The sequence below is a fragment of the Ruditapes philippinarum genome, unplaced genomic scaffold (genome assembly GCF_026571515.1).
Source record: "Ruditapes philippinarum isolate M1 unplaced genomic scaffold, ASM2657151v2 ctg149_1_1_1_1, whole genome shotgun sequence".
NCBI lineage: Eukaryota > Metazoa > Mollusca > Bivalvia > Venerida > Veneridae > Ruditapes > Ruditapes philippinarum.
The window spans coordinates 24,286-49,967 of NW_026859317.1; the positions used below are offsets into that span (position 1 = coordinate 24,286).

A 25,682-nucleotide genomic window follows, 5' to 3' on the forward strand; every position below is an offset into this window, starting at 1 on the left:
TTATATGCATATATCTGTTTTAAATCTGAACACATATTTGAGAACATGTCTAACCCCTTAAATTTGAACACATTTTCAAGAAAATAATGTTGGTTCTGCATTGTCATATATACAAACATCAAGTTCATTGATACAGTAATAATAATAAAATCATCTATTAACAAGCAAATCTACTTACAAAAAGAATTAAATTGTTAACTTTATCTATAAACAGAAATTAAATAGATGGTAAATGTCAAAATCATTTACTGCAATATCTGGCCTTTAAGTTTTTAATTGGCAATGATTAGACAGGTTCAGTATGACAGTGAATTGTAAGAAACATTCACCAAAAAAAAATACCTCCTAATAATCAATTGATCAGACCCCACAGGCAGACAGACCAAGTTGGCGATCTTTTTTTCTAAATGTCTTCAAGAGTTGTCTAACCTTTTTAACCTTCAGATGTTCAGTTTGTATATGAAATTCTTGAAAATGTCAACTTTAAATGTTTTACTTCAAGTTTGTTTATCAATTTTTACTCATGCTATGCAGTCAGTTTACAAAATCACAAAAAGATTTTCATTGGTAAGTGGGTAAAAATGTATTCACGAAATGCAAAACAAACGATTTGCAAGTAAAACAACTAGTTTTTTTAACGCATGACTCAGCAATGTTTGCAAGGATATGCACACATTCAGACAGCCCTCTTTATCAATCAAACAATTTTTTTTGCTTTGCATTTGTATGAAATATTTCATATCTATCAAAATAGAGACTTCAGTGCAGCGGTAAAAAGAGCCATATTGTAAGAATATAACAATGCAGAAGATGTTTGTGGGAAAGTAAAGATTTTCAGAATATCTTATTTAAAAGCTTGGCAACATATTAAAATATTGTGCACATTTTGCACATGCACTTGATGATAATAAAGATTGCACTTTTCTCTTTCTTTTATTATTTAAGAAACCTTCTATATAAGCACTGGCGGGTCTGCATCTCTTTTTGAAGTATTTTAATTTTCTTTACATAGTTGTCCCTCTTTTAAAAAAAATATATATATCTAAAATAATGTTTCCTTTTTTTTTAATAACTATTATCTTCTTCTACCAGTCTTGTTCTCTTGATTTTTGAAACCAATAAAATCTGCTTCCTCCTAGTTCACACTTTCCCATTATTGAACATTAAAACTGCTCGAGTTGTTTCCCCTTCAATCAACATTTAACCAATCAGATTTTTACCTGTATAATTTGATCTCCCTCTCTAATACGACCATCTTTGGCAGCTACACTGTATGGATCAATCTGCAAATAAATAACAAACAATGGCTTTGATATTTTTATTTTCCTTTTATAGCTGTAAAGGACAATTAACTTTATCTATTGATAATTTATTAATGACATGAAAAAACCTGTCACCTGTAGCAATATCTAAAGTACCATTACCATTATCATCATCATCAGTAGCTATTTTTAATGTCATATTTCTTTTTTTTTTGCTTCAGCCACTTACTCAATGCATATGACCCCTTTTCATTAAATAACAAAATACTTGAAAAAATGATTATGACATTCAGTGCAATAAAAAGGCAGTTTTGATTAGGATCTGAAACTTTACCAAAAAAGCTTTTTTCTCTCTCATCTACAGTACGCAGGTATATCAGGTATGAGCAGGTATAGAGGATGGTATTTTATTAAGTTTCCGACAGGTGTGCATTACCCCACCTCAATAACTTGACAGAAAGAGGCAGTGTTTGTACTGTACCCAGGTGATCTCTCAAAGCAACATTAGTACACTTCTTTGTGTAGATAAATTATAACATGTCCATGAATAACTCAAGTTTTAATGCTTCAATTAATAATCTTCTTCAACAACAGAAAGGTAAGCTAAAACAGCAACTGCTCCAAGTGCCAACATTAATCATAAGGTGCAACAACAAACAGCAACAATTAAACAACATAAGTTTAGACTGTCTTAATATATAATAATGTAAACTAATTTACATCTTTGAATCATGAAGTACAAATTTTGAAATTTCCATCAACATACTAGTAATGATCAAACTTGGAAAGTCCAAAAAAGTCAACCTTAGAAAATTACCTTGTGGAGAAGAAAACAAATAATAAAGGTGTTAATTACTAGCTAAAAAAGCTTATCAATTTTTGGACAGGAAAGTGGTATCATAACATAATAATATGTTATATTAGCAGAATGATCTTAATGATGACTCACATTTTCACCAAAGTCACATAAAAACATTGCTAATCCCTATAAATAGATTACATAGCTTCATTAAAGTGAAAAATTACCATGGCCACAAGCCTTTAATTTTCCACCACCATACTGTAATAAAATTGCTGAACCATCTTCATGACAAAACAACTAAAAATATTGCTGACTTTATCTTGAACATCTTAACCCATTATCAAGCTGTGCTTGACAAACAATTCAGTTATGAAAGTCACCTAAAACAAAAGGCTGACCTGTTTAAAACAAAGATTTAGCAACAAATTAGAAACTTTATGCAAGTTGCTACAAGATTTATTAACCCTTACCATGGTACATGTAAGTAACTAATATATTCTTGTCCATCTTTCAATTTCATTATTTTTAGAGAAAATTTCAAAATAAGTACTGACTTAAAAGGGAACAGAGAACAGACCAAGATCAGACAATTGGCATCAGCTCAGTGCACAGAGTTGATAACCTTTCACATTCTTTAAGACTACTATTTAGAAAAGCAGAAAGATCATTTGTCACAAAACAATTTTACATGACTGTGTGTATGTGTATGTAATCCCTCTCACCAGTATGTATTCTCATATGTGGTTTCTGTTTATTCTTGTTGTTTTTTTCTTCTTTTAATAAGTTTGGGCCATGTGAGTGAAGTGTCACATATTGATAGCTCCTTTCACTCAAAAACTCAGTACTCAGTACAGGAATGAGAACAATGGGAAACAATATAAGAAAACAAGAAATTTAGAAATAAAGATGATTCATAATGCACAGACAGAAGATATCATATCCATACAAAACAAGATAGCAGATGTTATGATTTGGGCCAATTTGGCAGCAAGATCAGGGTCTGAAATGATTAGTAGTAAGTCTTGTTTGATGTTGAAGATAAATGGGTATGATAGATGTGAAATGTTAGACAATGATAAACTTGCTGATTGTTATACTGATCATCATGATATATCCCTTCAAAATAACAACAATATATTCTTATATATGATTAGCTGTTACATTGTATTAATGTAATAAAATGATTTTCAAAGACTGTTGGACAAAATCATGGCCAGGACATTGTACATTATGCCTTACATATTCTGTATTGTCTGGACTTCGTACAATATATTTATCTCCTTTTTTTTTAATTAAACAATACATTAACAGTCCTCAATGATGACATGGCATGGCATGGACATGTCTTTTGTCAATATCAAACAAATTGAACAACTTAATCAACTGAAATTTATATGTTTCAGTTTTCAAAGTTGTTTCCAATGTAAGACATATTCCAAAGACCAAAGATGTCTCAAATTTGCTAATGAAAAATATGTTTATCAATTAACGTTGAAATAAGTTCAATAAATTTTATAAATAAAAAAATCATTAACTTTCATTAAAACTTTCATTTCTAACATAGTTTATTGTTTCAAAACATTTCAGACTTGTTTCTGTTTTCATCTGACTGAATGGATCAACTTTTCTATCATAATAATTGATCCTGCTTTTCTCCTACAGGAAGCAGTTTGGTTTTAATCACTCGTCAGAGAGGTTCCACCTGAAGCATTTCTAAGGTATTCACACCTGTTTTGATTGATTCCCATTGATTTTCATTGGGGGGATTATTCATAATTAGACATGTTTTGACACTTGTCTGTACTGCTTTACACAGATATGCTGCAAGTTTTCTTTTGTTGTCTGCAACATTTTTATCTTAACTTTGCATGCTGCAATTTTTTTTTAAAGATATCTTCTAATCTTTTGCTCTAGTTGTTTTCTGTGTTACCTTCTGCTGCATTTTATATTGTCTTCTGCTGACAAAAGTTAAAATTTATGTCTGCTGTTAGGTCTTATCTCTGGAATTTTGCAATGCATCAAAAACTAATTTCTGAAAATATTTCTTCATGCCAAATGCTGTAATGACAAAAGCCAAACACATATTTTGAAATGTTATCTCATTTCTTAATTGATTTACTTTACATGCACTTAACTTTCCCTCTGGCTTGAAGACAGAAAGAGTCCTCTTCAAAATAATGTAAATAAATTAAAAAAAATTTGATCTGAAAATGTTCCAGTTAACTTTTTAAATCAAAATATTTCATCCAAATCTTTCCGGAAAATGATGAAAATCTGCTTTATTTCTAGCTTTCCAATGTTCAAAAATAAAAACTGAATGAAGAAGAAAAAACAGACTCTTCAGAATGTACAGACATGAACTGATGTCTGGCACAAACACTCAAAGTGACCCAATTATCAAATTTAGAATAATCACCTCCATTCAAATACAAAAGGGGTTATTGTTCCTTGTAGATAATTTAGTAAATGATAAACAGGTAAAAGATTTTTAACATCCTCAACCAATTACTTTTAGAAGAATAGGGCTGATTATTTCTTGTTATCTTTGGACAGACTTATTCTTGATGATTTCAATGTTTCATGTAATATGATTTTCTTTGATGTCCAGTGGAAAACTGGGTCTGATTATAGGAAAGGAATTAGCTAGGCTGTACAGGTATTTTCACTCATAAGTGATTACCAATTATACAAATTGGAAATGCTTTTGAAGTAGTTGGCAGCTGCATTAGTTTGATTGCTACTTGAGGGAGTACGTCAAAAGATTGGTGCAAAAAGGTCGTATCTTCTTCATCGGTTCTTTTTTGTGATGAGATAATTTTGCACCAAGTGTTTTATATCAATCATAATGTACCTATATAAATCAGTCTACCATATGCAACTTTATGTACCCATCCAAATACATGTACACTTGCACTTATCCAACCTATGTGGCTACCTGTTAGTGCTTCTACAATTTATCAACAAAATGTACAACAATTTTCAGTTTACTACCGAATTTATACATGTAATTTTTCATTAGAGCACTTTAATCTTAAAATAAGTTATATTTTGTAAAAGATGAGGAAATAGTGGCGAATTTTTAAAAAATTTTCCCACACCACAAAACTTATTCAGAATTCTTTCATTTGTTGAAATAATCCACTCCTTCCATAGCACCAAAGAAACTTGTGCCAAATCTCTCACTTATGAGAAAATTCAATTTTCCCAAGATAGACCCGATTATGGGGCTTAAGAAATGAGATCAAAAGGAGTGTGTATCTAATCTTCTTGCGGCCATTTAGAATGCATACAAAGACAGATGAGGCGAATGTCATACATGCTATTATAAAGGATATAAGAGGACAGTGAAAAGCAGAAAATGAAATTACTCGGCACAGTGTTTCAGATCAATATGCTTGGGTAAAAACAGTGTAAAGTCTGCTATAATGGAGTCTAATGACCTGTCCCATCTTGTTAACTCACAGAATTGCAGAAAATCTGTGCAATTATTTGCATTGTGGGAAGTGAATGAATCTTCAACAGGAAATGACAAGCGAAAACTCTGAGGCACTAATGCATGGGCATTCCAAGAATTGGAAAATTGTTCAACAGATGTGGATGGCTGGAATTTTTAGTTTGCAGTTTTGGGAGTTCATTAATTACTTTTTATGACAAATACACACTTAAAGACTTTCAAATTTTGGCATGTGAATTAAAAAAAAAAAGAAATCTTGGCAAAAAAAATTCTTTTTGACTGGTTTACATTTTTTATGACCACAGACTGAAGTGACACATTTATGACAGAGTACCAGTCTTAGAAGTCATCAGACTCTCCCAGAAGACTTAAAAGATTTCTCATAATGCTCCACTGATGTCTGTATACCACCAATAAAGCATTAAATATCATGGCTTCTTTGTTGACAGCATTATAGACCGAGAAAAAAAGAAAGCCCCGCTCATAACTTCACATAGAAGCCTGTGAAAACAACAGAATTTTTTTTCTAATAGGTTAGTCTGAAAGCTTTGACTACCTTCATAACTACATTGATGTATCAAGCACCCATCGACATAAAATTTTTCTGTAAAGTTTAAAAGTACTGAGAGAAAGAAAACAATTGTTTTTATAATTATTGCATGTATCAAATGTGGTATATGGCCAGTACAAGATGAGAATGTGTCACATGGTGTAACTCAATTTAGCACACCTTATGTTGGTTCTCTTGACCTTAAAAATTATCCTAAACTTAACATGTTATTTCTACAGTAGAATAACTGGTTGAGTTCTCATGACCACATGGCAAAACAGATTTCAGTATTAAACAATTTCTTATAAAGTTTTACAAAATGTTCATGGATCAATACACATGTACTAAGGTAATGCACAAATCATGGGCAATTGTGCATTAAGAAGGACGACAAAACTTACTGCTAAAAGAGAATCTGCTGCCTTGGGGAACTTTGTATAAACGTCTTTTTAAAAAAAAATTCAATGCAGTTACATTAATTATCTCACATAAGAAACAACAACAGTTACCAACTTGATGTACCATGCAGTAATTCCTTGCTTTAGCACAAGAAAAATTACAGACAGACTGAAAATAACAAGTTGTGTGGGGTCTGAAAGGAGAATTGAGGTATCCAATATTTCTAGGAGATAGTGTTACTTTATTTTCACTTGTTAATTCGCTTTTTTACATCATAAATAACTAGCATCATTACATGGGAAAACACCAGTGAACAAATCCTTCTGTACTGAATCAGATGTCTTTTATAATAATTTATGTGCCAACAGGTTGAAATTATAGCCTCAAATAATCAGTGGCCCAGGCTTTGTAATTATAGGAGAAGGCCTTAATTATAAAATATGACCTACTGTGGAATTTCTCATAGATAAACAAAATTGCATTGGTACATAGCTTGGAAAGTCAATGTTCCTAGTGGGTGGCAAATGGTTATATTTGATAGAAGAAATGCTAATTTCTATTCACCAGCTTCCGTATTCAAAAAGAAATTAGTCTAATTGAGTAGGCAGCCTAGGTTACTCAAATTTCAAATTAACTGTTTTACAAATTACTTTAAAAAGGCATGTCTTTTAGAGAAGGATCTAATGTAAAAGTGTGATTTCTAAAAAAGAAAAATGAAGAAATCAGATTGTTATCGCAAAGCAATTTCATAGCAAATAATTTCATCAGCTTGATAATTAATGCAAAACATGCAGTAGTGTTGTACTGTAAGCATTACATAAGTTGTATGTAACTCTAACGATAATTCATTGCAAGATTAAAGAGACACTCTGTTCCGCATCAAAAACTTCAGATGCGATATGGTTAAAATTATTTTGTAGGAGTTAAAAAATCATTTTCCAATATGCTACTGATGTGTCATTAATGTACAGGTTCTGATCTATTTTTAATCTTTTTTCCTTTTTTAACTTCATTGACAAGATACCTATCAAAATGTCATGTAAAAAAACCCCATCAGTGATCACATCCATTAAATATATGATTGGTTGATAACTTGGGAGCAATAAATCAATGGAGTTCTTTGAACATGAATGGGTTAAAAAAAACTTTTTAAAAATGAATAATGTTACTTAATGCGAGAATGAGTCTCGCCATAATAACAACATAACATCAATTTACTGATAGGAATAGAATCAATTAATTATTAATTAGGACTTCACTTTGTTGATTAATTGAGTGGCTATTTCAGTATTGTGCGTAATCAAAAATGCGCAGTTCAAAATACGGTTCAAAAGCTGAAAATATGCCAGGTGTTTGTTGAAGGTTGGCTTTGGACTATGGAGATCCATATGCTTTGTATCAAAATAAACACATTTTTTTTGTAATATTCTTAAAATCTGTTGCCATGTAACCAATCAATTTGTTCCGAGATGAAAGAGTTTATTTAGAATTTGAAACAATAGTGAACATATGTTTTAGTGCTTAAACCCCTGCTGCAATCTTTATGTTACAAAAATTATCTGATGATGTTATAATGTAGTTCTTGCTTGACATCTCTCTTTGATATGCTACAATGTACTGACAAGATCACAAATGTTGTGTTTTTTTTTCCACTTTGATTTAAGTAACAGAATGACCAAGTTCAAAATAAATCCACTACAAAGCACAAGTGTTACATCATGACTTAATGACTTTACGTCATGAAAACCACATGTTAAAACACAAGATCCTTTTGGTCCAACTGATTTATTAAAACACATCATTTAAAAGATATGTCACAATTTTCTCTGTCCATCCATCCGACATTTTTGTCCGGAGCATATCTCAAAAAGTATTTGAGGTATCAACTTGAAACTTCATAGGTGGATAGACCTCATTGAGGAGGAGTGAAGTGCACAAGAATGATAACTCTAGCCATTTTAAGCCTGACCCAGCACCCACTGTAGATACTCAAACATGAAATGTGGCTCACTACACTATAGACAGAATTTTTTCATGACACAGGAATCTACTTAGATTAAAATTTAGGCCAACGAAACCAAGTAATATTTGTAATTCTCATGATAAAGTATTTCTCATGATTCTGATTTCTGGTGGCTTTGTTAACTGTATCATGATGGACATCATTTTCTCCTATCAATGTAAACCTATGCCTATTTGCCTTCTTCAGTGGAGGTTACTGTTTCAGATTTACGACCTAAAACACTCTTAAATCAGACATAAGCTTTTTTATACACCATCATCCAATCAAAAGCCACCAGGTCATTCACCTCCTACCAAGACTTGACCTCTCATTATAAAATGATTGATACAAATTATATTTGATTTGATAAAAATTGTCTCTACAAAAACCATTGCTAAACATTAGTTATTTTATCCTCTATAGTTTATTTTATAAAAGATAATCATATCTATCGCATTTCCTTTCTGAATGGTAATTTCCTCGACCCCCTACTTGGGTCATTTATATAGAATGTTTGGTGAAAAGGTTAAACGTGTTGACATGCAAGTTACCAAATGCTATATAAACTTATGGAAAGTGTAATTATTGAAAATTTAACCTTTTACTTGCTTAATTTATGTAATGACCGAGGTCCTGTTTTAATTATACATCAAACTACATTTTTGTTAAGTTTAAATATTTCATCATCAAAAATCAAGCAGACAACAGTACCTGTATTAAGTTTGTTCAAACTGCATGAATGTGCTTTACTTGGTGCCATTGGCCTTTATAGCTGAAGCTCGCACTTGACTTTTGCAATTTCAGCGATTGTTCACCAAAGCTACTTTCTAAATTGAAGCCTTACCTCTCCAATAAATATATCTGTGACACCATCTTCAGTTGGTCCATAGCATAGTGTAAGTCCCAATTTCTCGTCATCTGACGGTCTTTGAAGGACGACCTCCTGTTCAAAAAAAATAAAATAATAATAATAATATAATACTATTTTAAATAAGATTTTGAAAAATTATCTAAACATCAAAGTGTAACTAAATAATAATATATTAATAATACAATACCACAATGATAATATTTTCAGTATTGTGCTGCGTTAATAATTTTTTTTCCAAAACATACATGACAATAAAATTCAGTCAACTTTTCTGATTTATTCATTAAACAAAAAAAAAGCTTTTAGTTTTTTTACAATGAAATCAAACTACTCAAAGTGGCTTCAATTTACAATTCATTATGAAAATATTGATATCTTTTTTCACTTAATTCTGTAGTTCAAAGGATAAAAACTGTAATTTGAATAAGAGAAAAAAAGCATTAATGGTACTTAAAACTGGTTAACAAATAAAGGTAAAATAATAACGCAGTAATTTAGCTAGTAATTAAGATATTCAACTTTCGCAAATCACCGTTATCATGGAGCGGGCATAAATTATTCACATTAACACAAGAATTGGTGGAGTTATCGTAAAAATCTTTTTCTGCCCAATTCATCAATCAGTTCACAATAGAAGCGAGGTAATATATCAAAACTTTGTGTTGGATTTCAAAGGCAAAGAAGAACGTATATGATGGTATCTTTTTCATGAGAAGGTCGTAATTCATGATATCCCTGATAACGATGGGTTTAGTTCAGAATTCTGTGGGGATTTATCAAATATGACAATTATTCCGCAGTCTTCCAGACCATAAACTTTAACAAAAGTCTGATTTTAATCACCTTCTTTTTTTTTTTAAGTTATTTTCATTAAGATTGGACACCCTGAAAACAACAATGGACGATTAAGTTGCCCGCCCTTTTTTAAACGTACAAGATTAATCAAATTATCGCAATCCTTCAAGCTGGTGAATACTCTTTCTTTGTAACATTTAGGATAGACTTAATAATATCATTACAAAAGAAAACTGTTTCGAATTAAGAAACTAATGCCGATAATTTTTTTTTCCTGCTAATATCAAACATTAATCAAAAATTTGCTTATGTAACAAAAAGCCCAATCAGAAAAAAATCATATAATAACAAAATATCATGTCTAGGAAATAACATCATTATATTATAAAAGAAATCATAACAATAAATATTCTATATTATCTGTGTAAGTAATCATCCATATACTATATTCAGCAAATAACATAGACAGATAAACAATAACTTCAAACATAAAGCTTCCATTCCCATCGTAATTTATCCTTATATAAATATCGGCATCACAGAAAACATGAATATTTTGCCAGATTCAGTAAATAAATCTATCTGATCCCTCTATTAACCAATCAAATCAGTTTATCCCCTTGCTTTATTTTATTTGTTCAAACAAGCTTGCTTTACCATATTTATCATTATGCCATAACTTGCATCAATATTTCATGAAGACAGACAACGATCAACTTGTGGACGGCCAGACAATTCAATTTCCCGTCAATGCCAATTCCACGAGAGGTGGCGACCATCGGACTACAAGGAAATCAGTTTCAACACAATCCCTTATAATCAAGCTAATATTCTGTCTCCAAAAATAAATTAAATCTTTTGCACACTGCACTCATTATTTTATTAATGTATTGAACATTGTCATCTGCACTTTATTTAGTGTAACTTTGACAAAACTTTCATTTTACCTTGATTTATAAAAAGTAAACCTGCTTTTTAATTAAATGAATGCTTTTTGATTGAAAATACATTACAAGCCTTACTCCATAATTCATACAAAGCACTCTGCACTGGCTAAACAATTTTTTATTTTTTTTTTGATTGAGTATGTTTCTTAAAATGTGTGCCGTTTTTACAAAAATGTCTCTCACTTTTCTCTTTTCTCTCAGATATGATTTTTTTCCTCCCCTATATAATTACTTTTTTTTTAAATTACACTCTAGGTATTAAAATCAATGTGAAAAAAAAAAACAGCGATAACAATTGAAATAATTACAATAAAAATATTAAAAAAACTCGAGCCAATTACATAAAATAGAGATAATGTACAAGTAGTTTCATAAAAGTCACCTTCGGAAAAAAATTTTGTACTTTATTTAGCTAAGCTATTAAAAGATGAATCTCTTAAAACTTGATACAACGTTCATTTTCAATAAACAACAATTCTACTAGAATCTGTTTAATTGAAAACCAACGCTATTAAGATGAAACAAGAGCAAACAGGTTTTCCTTCTCTTCATGTATTTTATACTAAAACATCTAGTGTGAAATTAAATATTATTGTAGAATTGCAGTTGTCATATGACACTTTCTATCACTGGCAGGCGGAAAATATTATATATCTGTGAAAGTGAAATAAGAAATGAAACAATTTAGAAATTTTTAGTGAAAGCGTACAATTCTCTTGATCTGACTGTCTCACTTTATTTTATATAGAAACTTAGTCCTTGCAGGCACTTTATTGTCTTTAACCTGCATGAAGGGAAGGCGTGTAACCTTTGCCACCTGAGTCACAGCCTGGCTAGCCTGAACGCTCATGCAATTACTGTTGCGTCTCAATTTTTAAAAAGAAATCTGATGATCCCTACATGGATAGTTCCAAATTCAAAGCTGGACAATTTCATTTCACAAATTTAGCTGGTTAACGGTTAAATGTCCATATTGTTAATATAAGAATTGATTCAGGAGTTTAATGTTCTTGGACTACATTTTGAATAATTGTAAAGGTAAAGGATTTCACTCAGTAAAAAACAATTATAACTTCAACTAAACTTTTTTTTCAAACAAAATTGCTTGAAAGAAAACAATATGAATAACACTTATATCATAAGATGTTTTTTGGAGGGGAGTCTGGTTTTTTTTGTAAAAGCATGACTGCTAATTATGCAAGAAATGTGGTTTCAAATAAATTAACCAAAAAATTACAAATTTACTTTGACTTCAAGTGAGCAAAACAACAACAAACGTAACTGCTAGATAAAGGAGATGCAAGGCTGACGTACATCTTCAAAAGAAAAAAGAAACAACAAAAACTGTACTTATTTCACTTGAAACAATTACGTTACAATTACTAATAACGGTTGTCATTTATTGTAATATAGTTAAACGTCCATTCTCTTTGAAGACTTAGAAAGCCAATACGTGGAGCGTATCATGCAATAAGTGTTTACTTATCATTTTCTTTACGTTATGGAGCCAGTTTTACTAACCAAAGGTGGAGAAGACATCTTGTTTTTTCCTTTGATCTAACGTGTTAAGAGCCAGCATTGTTACAAGCCAGTTATGTTTGAACATGACACTTTAATCGGTAGTCCGTCAAATCGGAGTTAATTAAAGGTTAAAGACATATCGTTTCCTCGTTTTTATATTTTATGTGATTTTTTCTTTTTCGTATTATTCTTTGACCTTAAAAAAGTCTCTTGGCTATAATTATAGATACTGAGTATTTACGAAGTCAACGTCACTCAACCTTTAAATGATTACGACCCTAAAATCATCAATCATAAATCAACTTATAACCTCTTCTTGTCACCACATAAAAGTAACCATTTTTATGGCGATAATTAAAATCACTGAACAGTTCAGTTTTCACTAAACATAAACATAATCAATATTTATATATTTCCATTAAAATTTTCTACTTTTACTAATGTATTTCATACATCGTCACTTGAGAAAACTCAAAGTTTACGTTTGATGAGGTCACATTCTAATGACCTACGTAACCTTGTGGTATTGTTGCATGAAGTGTTCATTTTTATTTTTATTTTAAATATAACCTGAAACATACGAATTATCTTAAAAATTGACAATACTAATCATGTGAATTATCAAATATCGAAAAGTACTAGATGTAAATGCATTATGACCTTCCTGCACTTGCAAGAACTCGATATAGGTGCATTACATTATATATCTAAGACTCTAAAAACTGCTTTATAAGGTATAAAACTAGACATCATGCTTATGTTTACAACTAAAAGATTGTTGCAGCATTAAAATCAAACAAGTCGGATCATCTTCGTCTATGAAAGTGTTCTCCTGATTCTTAGCCAAATCCCTATCCATACTTTGACATAATGCTTTGTTGAGCCAGACAGAAACCAGAATATATTAGATTATTTTAGATTTAAATGATGAACTTTTGGAGTCTTTTGACAATAAATTGCTAAATTGGTCTATTTTTGAAGTTTTTTTGGGGTAATACTTCAATGAAGTCTGGAAAATATTTCATATTAAAACAGTCCCTTTCAAAAAAAAGACAGAAATATTTCAAATGATATGTCCCATTGTCTAAAGAAATAAAATGAGATTATTATATTGCCATTTTTACAGAAATATTTTACTTCTTCCTTTAGATCAATCCACTGCTTTAATGCGACTTATCCTTCAATTTGATATAAAAATTCAAAATTCAAATGCCGTCTGCTTCTTGTTCAAATGAATTTTGAAGGACTTCAAACAGATGTAAATAAATGTAAAAATTATGTAAATTGTTTCAATATGTGACAGTTATTATTCTGATGAACATTTGCAAGGTTTCTAACAAGTAAACAATGAAATAAAATTTAGATTTCTTTCCAGATTTTTCCTCCTTTTAACATCTTGATTTTCCTTTGAACATTTCTTTTATGTTGTACTTTTTTTGTATTTTTATTAATGTTCAAAATCTTATCTTTCTTGCAATGTGTCACCATATAATTAAGTTACAGCTACAGTGACAGTAGGGGACTACAATGAAAAAAATTCTGCGGGACTGTTTAACACACTTGCGGGCCTGTTACATATACCAACATCACTTTTTTTTATGATAGAACTCATTGTTATAGTCTCTTTCATCTGTTTCATGTATTTCTTCAACACCTGAAGATTTTTCCTCTTTTCTCAACATCATTTTTTTTTAACCCGAGATGATGATGACATAGTTTGACACTTCACTTGGTAAGGTCGCAACACGTGGACTTTACTGATGTCACATCAGCACCAGACCTGTCATGTGTGATTTGTAAATCTCAAATCATATAGTTTCCTTCTTTTACCATCGAAAGATTAAACATTAGCGACGTTTGTTCGCCATTATGAAAGTAGTAGGAAAGTGTCACGCTCCTTGTATATTTTTATGGTCCTAAACCAATTAAAAGGAGACACTTTACTATAAAGTTAATGATCCTTTCTCTTTGAAGATCTCTTTTTGAGCAGACAAAACAGTAAATTATATTATATCTTCAAGCGTTTTTCATAAAAGTGACGTGGGTCAAATCCTGTCAATCAAATATCCCGAAGGGCAACAGATCAAGTGCCGATTTTAAACGGCCACTTACATCAAAGAAAAGTCTTAATTATGATTTTTTTTTTCAATAATGAAATAGATGAGTATCTTTATAGTTTTCAATAAATGAGATTTCAAGAAAACATATGTTTAAGCAAAATCTAATGAACTTGGGATGTCTTCAATTTATGAAAACAATGAGAAAGCAAATTTTTATTTTTGCATACTCACTACTACCTGTACCATAGTTGCTAAAATTTTTAGGGTAGGGCTCGGCCTAGCCTTGACCCTGGAACTGTTTGTTGAGATAATATGGAAATACTTATATAAAATTTGGAAACAAGCAGAGTAACAATAACTTAAGTTCCAAAAACCATAACAGATATAACTGAAAGCTAAACAATTTCATTTCAATTTTCCACCTGCAAAAAAAAAGTATTAATTCTCTACAGTTAAAAAAAAAGACTTGAAAGTTCTCAATCCTTAAATATGCAAAATTGAGTAAGATTTCTCAACAAACACTTGACTTTTGAAGAGTTGCTAGGTAACACAAATAAACAGTTAACTATCAATTCTGATTTCTTGAACAATTCCCATGAAAATACTTGTGAGTGAAAACAGAATTGGGAGCAATTTCTAACTCCCTCATCTGATGTATTGTTTATGGCACAATATGTTTGAAGATAATCTATTTTAGCTCCGAAAAATCTTGCCAAATGTAATAATTTAAGATAAGCATGAAAGATGGATACAATTCTTTGACAGATAAGAAATATCTATTTTTTTCTCAGAAAAGTGTACCATAGCTACATTGGTGGTCGTATTAAAAGTTATGACAAGGCTATCTGACGGACCATATATCTTTCCCTTTTTTTCCTGATCATATATAAGTCATTTTAAGCAGCCGATTATCAATTTTTTCTTGGCTCTTTCTTTATTTAACTATAAGATTTATTTCCATTTGTTAAACATATGTATTACAGTAAATATACAGGGCAGTCAACTTGTATGGCTTTTGTGTGGAGTTGCTGATATTAGTTACTTCAAGATTATTTGTATTAAATGTTAATTATTTTTATTAGGGTACAATTTTGACATGGACAAGTTTCATTACTTAATGTCTTATTTAAATTGTCAGTAAACAATACAAATATTTATTGGGCTTCATGCAGCTTGCATAATTATATATTAAACACTATTTTAGCATCAAAACTTTGAATTTCTCTTCCTTTTTTTTTTTAGGATGTGTCTAAACTGACTTTATCAAGCATAACTCATAACTGTTAATTGATAATTTAACTTCCTAGGGGGACTCAAGCCAAATAGGAGTGTGGTTCAAGAGGATTGGTGTTTAAGTGTCAGGCCATAACCACTGTTAACACCTTGATTTTAATATTTTCTTTTTTAAAGTTTTCAGGCATATTATGGTGCATTCAATCAAGAATCATTGGAAAAATTATACAATGTTTGTTTCTTCTCGGCAGTATGTTTTATGGAGTGGGGGATTAGGACAGGGGGTAATTCCTGTAGCACTGTACTATATTTTTATTTAGGGCAGTTTTGACACAGGTCATTCAGATCAAGTATTAATACATTTATCACATGTTGTTCAATTAACTTTCCCTGGATTTTCAATTATTCTCCCTGTATTTTTATCTCCCTCTATTGCTAACCAATATCTTCCAGGCATGCCAATACCCTCATTTCTCTTTATTTTTACAGCTTTCATCACTTTGGCTTATCAGCACATTTGACATTTTTACTAATTCCCCAATCAAAGTTTTTGTGGTCAGCTACATTTTTCCAATTCTAGATAAGCAGCACTCCTCAAGATAAGATTTCTTGAATTCTTATATATATTTAGAAAATAGATTTAGAATTTCCGGTTAGAACTTCACTTCTGGTCACTGTGAATATTTCAAGATTCTGTACAAAATTTTTTGCATAACAAGCCAATAAAGAGTTTCCGGTTAGAACTTGGTAGCTGTGATGTTAAGTTAATTCAATATACATTAAGGAATTTCTTAAAAGTTTGAAACTAAAGGGCACCTGCACATTTTTTCTCTACATACCAATTATGTTTATCTAATTGCTTTTACTTAAAATAGAAAGTTTAAGAATTTTTCTACCATTCTATTGAAGTTTTATATCTAAGAAATTAGTTTGCACTACAAAAATACAGTAAAAAAAATACTGAAGCAAATATTCAGGCAGCCTCTGCTATTTCAGACACAATCACTTAAAGTAAGGTATAAATTTGGACCTGCCACACAGTTGTCAGAAATGTCTCAAATGTCTAAAATCTAGAGCTTTACTGAAGCCATTCAAACTCTTCAACATTGATTAAACTGGATTTCTTTCATAAAGCTTTTAACTTTTTGAAATGCACATTTAGAAGAAAAAAGTCATAATTTTGATACAAAAACAAACAACAGTATGTTGCTTTAACTGTTTGTCGATTTTGTACATACCCACACTGTATAGGTCATATGTCAATTTCCGAGCTCTATTCCTCAGACAATCTCTTCGCATTATTTCAGGCCTAATAAGAAAGAGATCACCTGAGCCAATACCTTTTGCTTTTCAATTAGCCTCCTTATATAAAGGAATCGCAAGCACATTGCTGGGTTTGAATCCACAATGGAGAAGTGCCGATCACATGTATAATAACATTTAAGAAATTCTTACCTCATATTCTACTTCGTACTGACGTTCATCATAATACGGGTCATCATAGTCGAACTGTGTCATCTCTATATCGGTGAGACCCATATTGTCTGTACTTTGTGAAAACATTAATGGTCTACGTGACGATGGTTCTAATAACCTGTAATACACGGAAAACTTATTGTAGGAAAATATTTTTGAAATTGTATTTTTAATTTTCAGTCCAGTTTTGAAAATGTGCAAACAGTTTAAATGTATGCTAAAATGCTTCGATAAATAGCAGCTGTTTAGGTCTCATTGCTGATTGCGCTGTTTCAACATATTGTATTTCACAAGTATGGGGAGAAATTGACAAAACTGATATGAAACAAAGATGGAGTTACAACCATTTCACACCAAGCACCTCAATTACATTAATCGAATTATATAATTATGGAAATCTGAAACATCCATCTTTAATATCATTTGCTTGCATCAAAAATGTATGCAGCAAATATCAGCATCAATTATAAAGTGGAGTTGTACCATTCCCTAGCGTCACTGAGAATATCAGTTCGCCCCATGTTTGCATAGACACAAAAAAAACCTAAAAATATTTTGAAATATTTGGATCATCAGTACAAGCTGATGATTGATTGGTTAAAAAATGAGAAGTAACATGTCATCAATGTTTGATAGCAATCAATCTAAGATGTCTGCAGGGCCTGCATCAATAGTGATATGAATTAACACCCTGTGTGGCGCTTAAATAATTGCAATCATTTCGGATATAACATTTCGGATACTAATCTAGCTTATTTTACATGATGATAACATTTTACCTTCCATGCCATTCTAATACCCACAAATGAGATTATATATATGTTTAACATAGACTAATTATATCACTGCCGTAATAATAAAAAGAACATGGAAACAAAAGTCAAAAGGTCAACAAACATTGTATTTTTATTTATTTACAATAAATGGTCAAAATCAATGGATATTTTTATCAAGGCCAATTAACTCTAAGAGAAACATGATCTCAAAGAACCTGCTCCTGACGGAAGGTTTAAGTAATGAACTTCGGCATATTGCAGAACAGTTCATTAATGGTGGCCTGGTCAGCTGAAAAACTCATTACAGTAATGAGTGTGGTGGTCAGAAAAATAGCACCTGAAACATGATCCCTTTGATCATGGCTGACTTCAAAGTGAGCAAGATTGATTAGTATAATGGTCTTAATTGATGATACACTATTTACTGAGGGCTTAAAGTGTTTAACATGAAAACAAGTATAAAAGATACTTGAATCTGTATAACACAATTGTTTATTTAATTATGATAATTTTTCTGTTTCAGTGGAGCTTATGTCCCATTATCCCTAGGATTATCTATGTCAGTTCTGGCGCAGCTTTGCTTAATTTAAAGCATAGATGTCGAACAGTAATGTATTTGAATTCATTTGTAGCTCAAATGGAGTCCAGATACTATCTGCGTAATTCAACCACTTCTAACTATTACTTATGATTGAAATCATTTCTCTTATACTTGTTTAACAGTAGAAGCCCTTAACTATGCCAAAATTCTGCCCCGCATTCCATCGTGACACCCTTTACCTACCTACCAAACCAGAAATAAAGTTTTGGAATTTTGCGGAATTTACTCGTCTGCTGTTTCTAATATTGCTTCGGTTACAATTGTGTGTTTAAGGCAGTTATTTTCATTACAAAATAGTAATTAGTGTGAATTAGCAATAATTTTAGGAGGTTTGGGGTAATTTGGAGCATGTGGGGTTGATTTATTTCCAGGAACATCTCACAGTATGCTGTATTTTCATAATTATATAAATAAGAGAAGTGTTAACTAGACAGAAGGAGAAACAAAAATGATGCCTTTATGAAGATTACTAGCATTTATGGAAGAAATATGAGCGTTTTTAGTAGCAGAAGTGTTTCTTCTTACTCATTAAAATCATATAAATCAATATTAAGTTATCCTCATTAAGAGCAGAAGATTTTTATGGGGCTTGTTTTCAAATATTAACATTAATATAAAGATACTGGTATCGAATAGAAAAAATAAATGAATTATTTATGCAAATAATTATTAATATGCAAATAATGCTAATAGCATTGTCACTTGCACTTACAGCCATTATGCATTTTAGTACATTATTTATTGTAAATATTCCCCCACACATCCCCCTCCTTACACTCACACATCAAACATGCACGCATGTCCACTTGTTTATTCAAACATTAAAAATTAAAACATAAAACTAAATTTAAATCATTTTTACATTATCACTATTCTGTTGAAAACAACAAAAAAAACAACAAAAAAACTCACTCATATGACATCTAAAACATTAAATCATTGCCATAACGTTTGCATGAAATAAAAAATTATGTTAGAAATTTGCAAGTGTAATTCTTTTCTCTTTTTGTTACAATGAAGTTTTTATCAAAATTTCAGCTTGTTTTTGTTGTTATTTAAAAAAAAATATAGCAAAAAAGAAAAATTGTGAATGGGAATATCATGCAAAACAAATTCCAAGATACCTATTTATTACAATATCAATGTTTATCAGTTGTTTTGGAATTCCAAGTTTGGTAGCGATGCCAAAATTTTGAGGTCTTGTATCAGTATTTGAGTTATCGATGTTTCCCTAATTAGCTGGAATACCTCAACATAATGTCTGGAATATGTTGTATATCACAGATTACACCTTGTAAATGTATAACTCAAAATACAGTTACTTCTGACTTCCTCTTGTTTTATCTTGGTTTCTTCAGGAAAGATAGGGCTATTTACATACTTCAGATTTTTGCAGTGAGAGTCTCTTCTTGCCATTTTTCAAGGCCAATTTCCTTTTATGTAGCATTTAACCCTTAACCTCTTACATTTCTTGTCCAGCTTCCATTTCTAGATTTTATAGGGATATTAAGATGAATTGAAGTTGGGTTAATTAGGTACAGAGCCTGGTCAGGCTGCATGGGCATGCGGGCTGGCCTGTGGCTCTATAATGGTGGCATATCAGTTCCAGCAGGGTAAGGGTGCAAAAGTATTTGCTTTAGATATGGAAATAATGAAATGAATTATTATAAATATTAAAAGAAAAACATCCGTTTTACCTTTAACTGTGATTTTCAGTTTACCTCAACAATAATTGTATTTAGTTGAATGTTCAATGTTACTTTACAACCAATAATTAATGTATTTACCAGTGTTTTATTTATAGCGATAAAATTTCTCCAAATATAAGACTATCAATATGAACAGCTTCATAAAGTTTGGTGCTACAATATATCAGTCAAGTTTGAAAAAAAATGTCTGTGTCAAAATACGTTTTGGAACCTACATCACTTGAAGAACTTGACAAAAAATTGTAAAACTTTAACCAAATTGAACAATTCTAAGTAAAAACTGTAATTTATATGCTAACACCTTACCAGATTGGCAGCATTATGTGACAGAGCCACCTCTGTCATTGTAGATTAAAATTCAAGTCCATGTGAAATTCTGAGGCCTCAATTCGTATTCCCAACAGAATCTTCATAATGCAATTTTAAGCTCAAAATCTTCTTGAGAAATCACCTCAATATTGCAAAGGCATAGTTAGAAGATTGATTTACATCTTTTTCCTTTTGTCTTGAGATTATATTTAAGAAAACTTTTATGTGGAAAATTTCCATGATAGTGGACTTTGGATATTTTTCAAACCACTTTTACAATAATGATACATGAACCATGAAACTTGTCTGACTAAAAGACATGGACTCAAACCCATGGCAGTGAAGGGCAAGTGGATTGAAGCCAACAAGCTTAACAAGTGCACTTGGCCGCGAATGCCCCAGTCATTGAACTTAAAGCAAAAATATGTAAACTAACTAAAAGATACAGAAATAACCAAAAGACATGTTAGATATCTCCTGCCTAAACAAATCTCAAAACACTATAAATAACAAGGTATTATGACAGTTTGTTAAATGCAACCATTCATTATGTTAAGAGCACAGGCAAATTATTAAAATATTCAAAGAAACATTCACCCATAATATTTTCTACAAAAGAAAGTGAATCATACATATAGATCCCAGAAACATCCTATTTCTCTTTTCCATCAGCAAAAAAAAAACAATGCCCATTAGAATTGCAGAACGGTTTTTCGCTTTGATGATTCTGTTATTCACTCACGATTTATCGTGGTCTCTTAAGACATTCTTATCGCAAAACATTGCATCAAATCGAAGTAATTTTTGCCAATACGGAGCACATAAACTAGATTAAGATGATGTATGAAAATCACTATCGAGCCTCTTTATTCACAATCTTCGAGCCTCTTTATTCACAATCTTCGGCCAGGAATAAACCAAATTAATATTTCTCATAAAACTGTTAACTTTGAAAGATCTTCGTTTTTCGCTATTGAAGCAAATAAAGCATTGAAATCAACCTATCTGTCTATTTAGCTTTGTAATTATAATGATTATATTAATTATTTTTTTGAATTTATTATAACCCTATTACAATAATCATTTTCTTAGGTTTTACCATCTCGATTTCATTCTTGAATTTGACAAAATAATTACAGCGGAAAATGCGTAATAATTAATAATATTGATAAAGTAGCTTCTGTGGGGGTAAGTAATGGCCAAGCTCGTAGATTTATTCATGTCAGAAAATATGAAATTTGACTGAGAGATGGAGAAAGATTAGAGTTGTACTGTGGATTTTATAATTTTAAGGGTTTGTCACTATAACAATAACTTTTCCCTTTCCAAATCTATAATACGCAATAAAGTGTTATTCTTTTTTTCATCTTTAAAAATCACCACAAAAGTTATACAAATCATCCCAAAGTCACAGATTTGCTGGTTTTGGGTGTTTTTTTAATGGTTGGGGTACATTATGGAACTGTTTGCATCTTAGTAAGAATGTTTTGATAGTTGCCAGATGGTTTTCTCTACCTGGTAACCAGGTAAAAATCTCCCTCCACTAAATACTTCAACAGACCCTCTGCTTTCCACAATGATTCATTCCAACAGAAAATAAATATATAATCTTGATAATACAGGAATTTATTCCAAACACCTCAAGTAATTATTCCATGTTCAGATAAAAGACAGAAATGTTTCTTGGATTCAACACTTATCATTGGTTTTATTAGAAATCCTCATATCACTTTAACAATAGTATTTACAAAGTTGGTAATCAAAACTAGGTAGAGTTAAGTGTTAATATATTTGATTTTGGGACTGTCCTTCCTGCAAAGTCAATTTTTAACCCCCTTAATAGATTCATTGCTAGAAGAATTATCATGTGTAACTGTTTGACAACCTTACAGAACATTCTGATGACCTTGTATATTTCAATAACTTACCTCCCTTTACTTCATTTAAAAAAAAAACTATGTTGTTTCAGTCTAGAAGCTGTTAATTTTTGTTAAATACATTAACATTTGATTAAAGACCCAGATTTAACTCAGTCACAGACTAATTTTCTGCCTTTCTAACAAAATTATGTCTTTGTAATCAAATTTTTCAATTCTTTTAAACTGTTTTCAGTATTTTGGATGAACTACTTAAGTTTATCTGTTTTTAATGCAAGGTGCAACTGTTATGAATTCATCAGCAGACATCAGCCGAACATGTTCTCCGTGATTGATCCACGATTTACACACGCTGCCAGCAGCTGCAGATAGTTTCATCATAACTATAACACTGGCGCTTCATCTTGGGCTTATGAGCAAATTCCTTCTTTTTTATGACGGATAAAAATCCTGTGGTTTATAAAAACAGCAATTTGATTGAGACATTATTGCTCCAAAAGTTATTCAAGTAAAGCATTAAGGAGGTTAAGCAAATTTGATGAGATGGTTTATGTTAACTGTAAATGATGTCAAAGCTTGCAGAGTTACGAGAATAACCGATGTTTTATTACGAACATTTTCTTTTGTATCTTGTCTGAATACATAAGCTATTGTGCCAAAATCTAATTTTTATTACCATTTTAATGACATAATGAATATAAGAGGAACCCAAAAAGTGCAACTTTATTAATGGTAGAATCTCTAAATAAACAAGTTCCTTTCTTAACTCAAAATAGCATAAAATCTAAATATAAAGATGACCTTAATGGGGACTTTAAAAGTACTTATATTAAAAGCAACTCTGAAATGTTAGGAATGTGATTGTTAAGAAAAAGGATAAAGTCCAACAACAGGTAAAAAAAAATTCAACTTTTTCAAGGTTTTTATCTTTCTTTTGTGAGCACCCTTTTGAATGTAAAAAAGATTAAAATCTCTCTAATACAGTTTTTATCAATTTATATTTATACATTTTTTGTGTATGAGATAGAGAGGGGGATACAATGACCTTGCTCAATTATAGAAATAGACAAGTGTCTCGATCACTTTCCAGTAGGTCAAAAGAATTTCATTTACTTCTTGAAATTTTATTAGAAGCCTCAGATCAATTATGTGGACATTTTATTGGCTTAATTTCACCTTGTTATTCAACTTCAAACCCAGACCACCCGAAAAATCTCCTACTGTAATAGATACCTATGATAAAAGAAGTTGAATGCAAACTACCACAAGATAAGAGTGACAATCAAATGACTACCCCTCCCCAGACCTATTCATGTTAAAAACTGAATCGACAAATCAAACAAACAATTGCAAATCTATTCAATCTTTGAAAATTTCCATCTTTTTGGTTTTTATAATAAGAAAAGGGGGAACTTAATCTGTTTGTAATCAGAACGTGACATCCATAAATCCACCGAAAAAAGGTTTTTTTTATCATTGATACGAGCATCTCTTCTTGCTCATTTGTCAATGATGTAAGGGATCTAGTTACCGAGACAACTCTAGTTTCAAATATCAAACCAATAGCGCCACCTATCCGTGCCGCACATTTGGCTAGATCAGTTTAATCACGTAATATTAACATTAATTCTAACATTCCTTTCTTTTTCCGACTGTCACAATCCAACATTTGTCTTGCTATTCATTCCGACAAAGGAAACTTAAAATCTAACTACGGATATGTTCATTCTAAGAGGAATTTTATTTAGGATATGCTTGACATAAATCTTACTGTAGATATGTTCATTTTGACATAAATCTAAACAATATATTCCATTAGGCATAAATCGAACCAATATATTCATTAATTATTGAAATAAAATTCTAACATCCTCCTGCTTTGTTCTTTTTGACATAAAGTGTTTTTGCACAAATACCTGAGAACAGAATACCTTATATATATCTAAAGAATTACATTAATTATTTGAATCTGACCTTATAAAATTATCATTTCCAAATCCTAATAAAACAGTTATTTAAACATTCTTGCATTCAAAATCTTATCAGCATGCTTGGGCGTAATTAAAAATGCAAGTCATCAAATTGGCTTCAAATTTCCCTCTCTATGATTGACAGTAGAATGTACTTTCCAACAATTCATAAGAGGCGTGCAGTGCATATTTCAAATGTTGAATTATATAGTGACCTTTAATTCATACCAAGGGAAAACACTTTCATCTTGTATGTAATTTAGACTTGTTTCAGATATGTGATATCTAATTTGCATAAAGTAGCATTACCAAATATGTCTTGTTAAGTATACAACTTAATGGTATGGTCAGTCAAACAAAAAACCCATCACTTGAGCGTAAAAATACAAGTCCGATTTATATGTCTAGTAGCCAATTTACAGGTGTTTTTACATCCATTTTTGAGTTTTCGCGCGAATTTGATACCGCAATTTACACTACCGATGGGTATCAAATTGACATAATAACAATCTACCCGGGTCTAATTACATATCATTATTTTGCATGAATTAATTGATGTAACTAAAACTTCCGAAACCGAACGATTTAGGCGACATCTTTCATCTTGATTTGCCAAATGCGGCAGGTAAGGTCCCCCTATCTTATAATAATTCATTTTTGTATGTCATTTATCTTTTAACAGATTGAAACCTATCTTAAAAGAACCCTTTGTTTTAAATGAATGTTTTAATCCTGACCTAATGGTCTAATTGTGAATCAATTTAGAATATTAACTCAATTCCTCTCTGAATAACATGAATGAATTGTTGTAGATTTTCATAGATTATTACACTAATGAAGACATAATGATTTTTATCTTTAATCCATTTGAGACTTTATGAATTAGTTTATTTAATGTGTATCATACAAGCTGCTTTGTATTACAATGCCTTAGTTTAGATATACATAATATGCCCAAAAACCTATCTTGAGAATTTTTCATTAAACCATCAATGTTTTCTCTTTATTAAAAACATATTTCGATTTTATAGAAAAGCCAAATGCATTACATTTCTCACAAGACAAGTA

The 25,682-nt window shown here is 30.9% G+C and overlaps 1 protein-coding gene across 5 annotated transcripts in view; it reads right to left on the minus strand.

Annotated features, from left to right (window-relative positions):
• Window positions 1-25,682, minus strand: part of LOC132756051 (E3 ubiquitin-protein ligase PDZRN3-like) — a 204,068-nt gene that overhangs the window by 9,369 nt on the left and 169,017 nt on the right. For all 5 annotated transcript variants that reach the window (XM_060747021.1, XM_060747022.1, XM_060747024.1 and 2 more), the window contains 3 exons: window positions 17,352-17,490; window positions 9,314-9,412; window positions 1,221-1,283 (listed from right to left, as the gene is read on the minus strand). In XM_060747021.1, coding sequence (XP_060603004.1) covers window positions 1,221-1,283; window positions 9,314-9,412; window positions 17,352-17,490 — 301 coding nt within the window. The remainder of the gene's footprint in view (window positions 1-1,220; window positions 1,284-9,313; window positions 9,413-17,351; window positions 17,491-25,682) is intronic.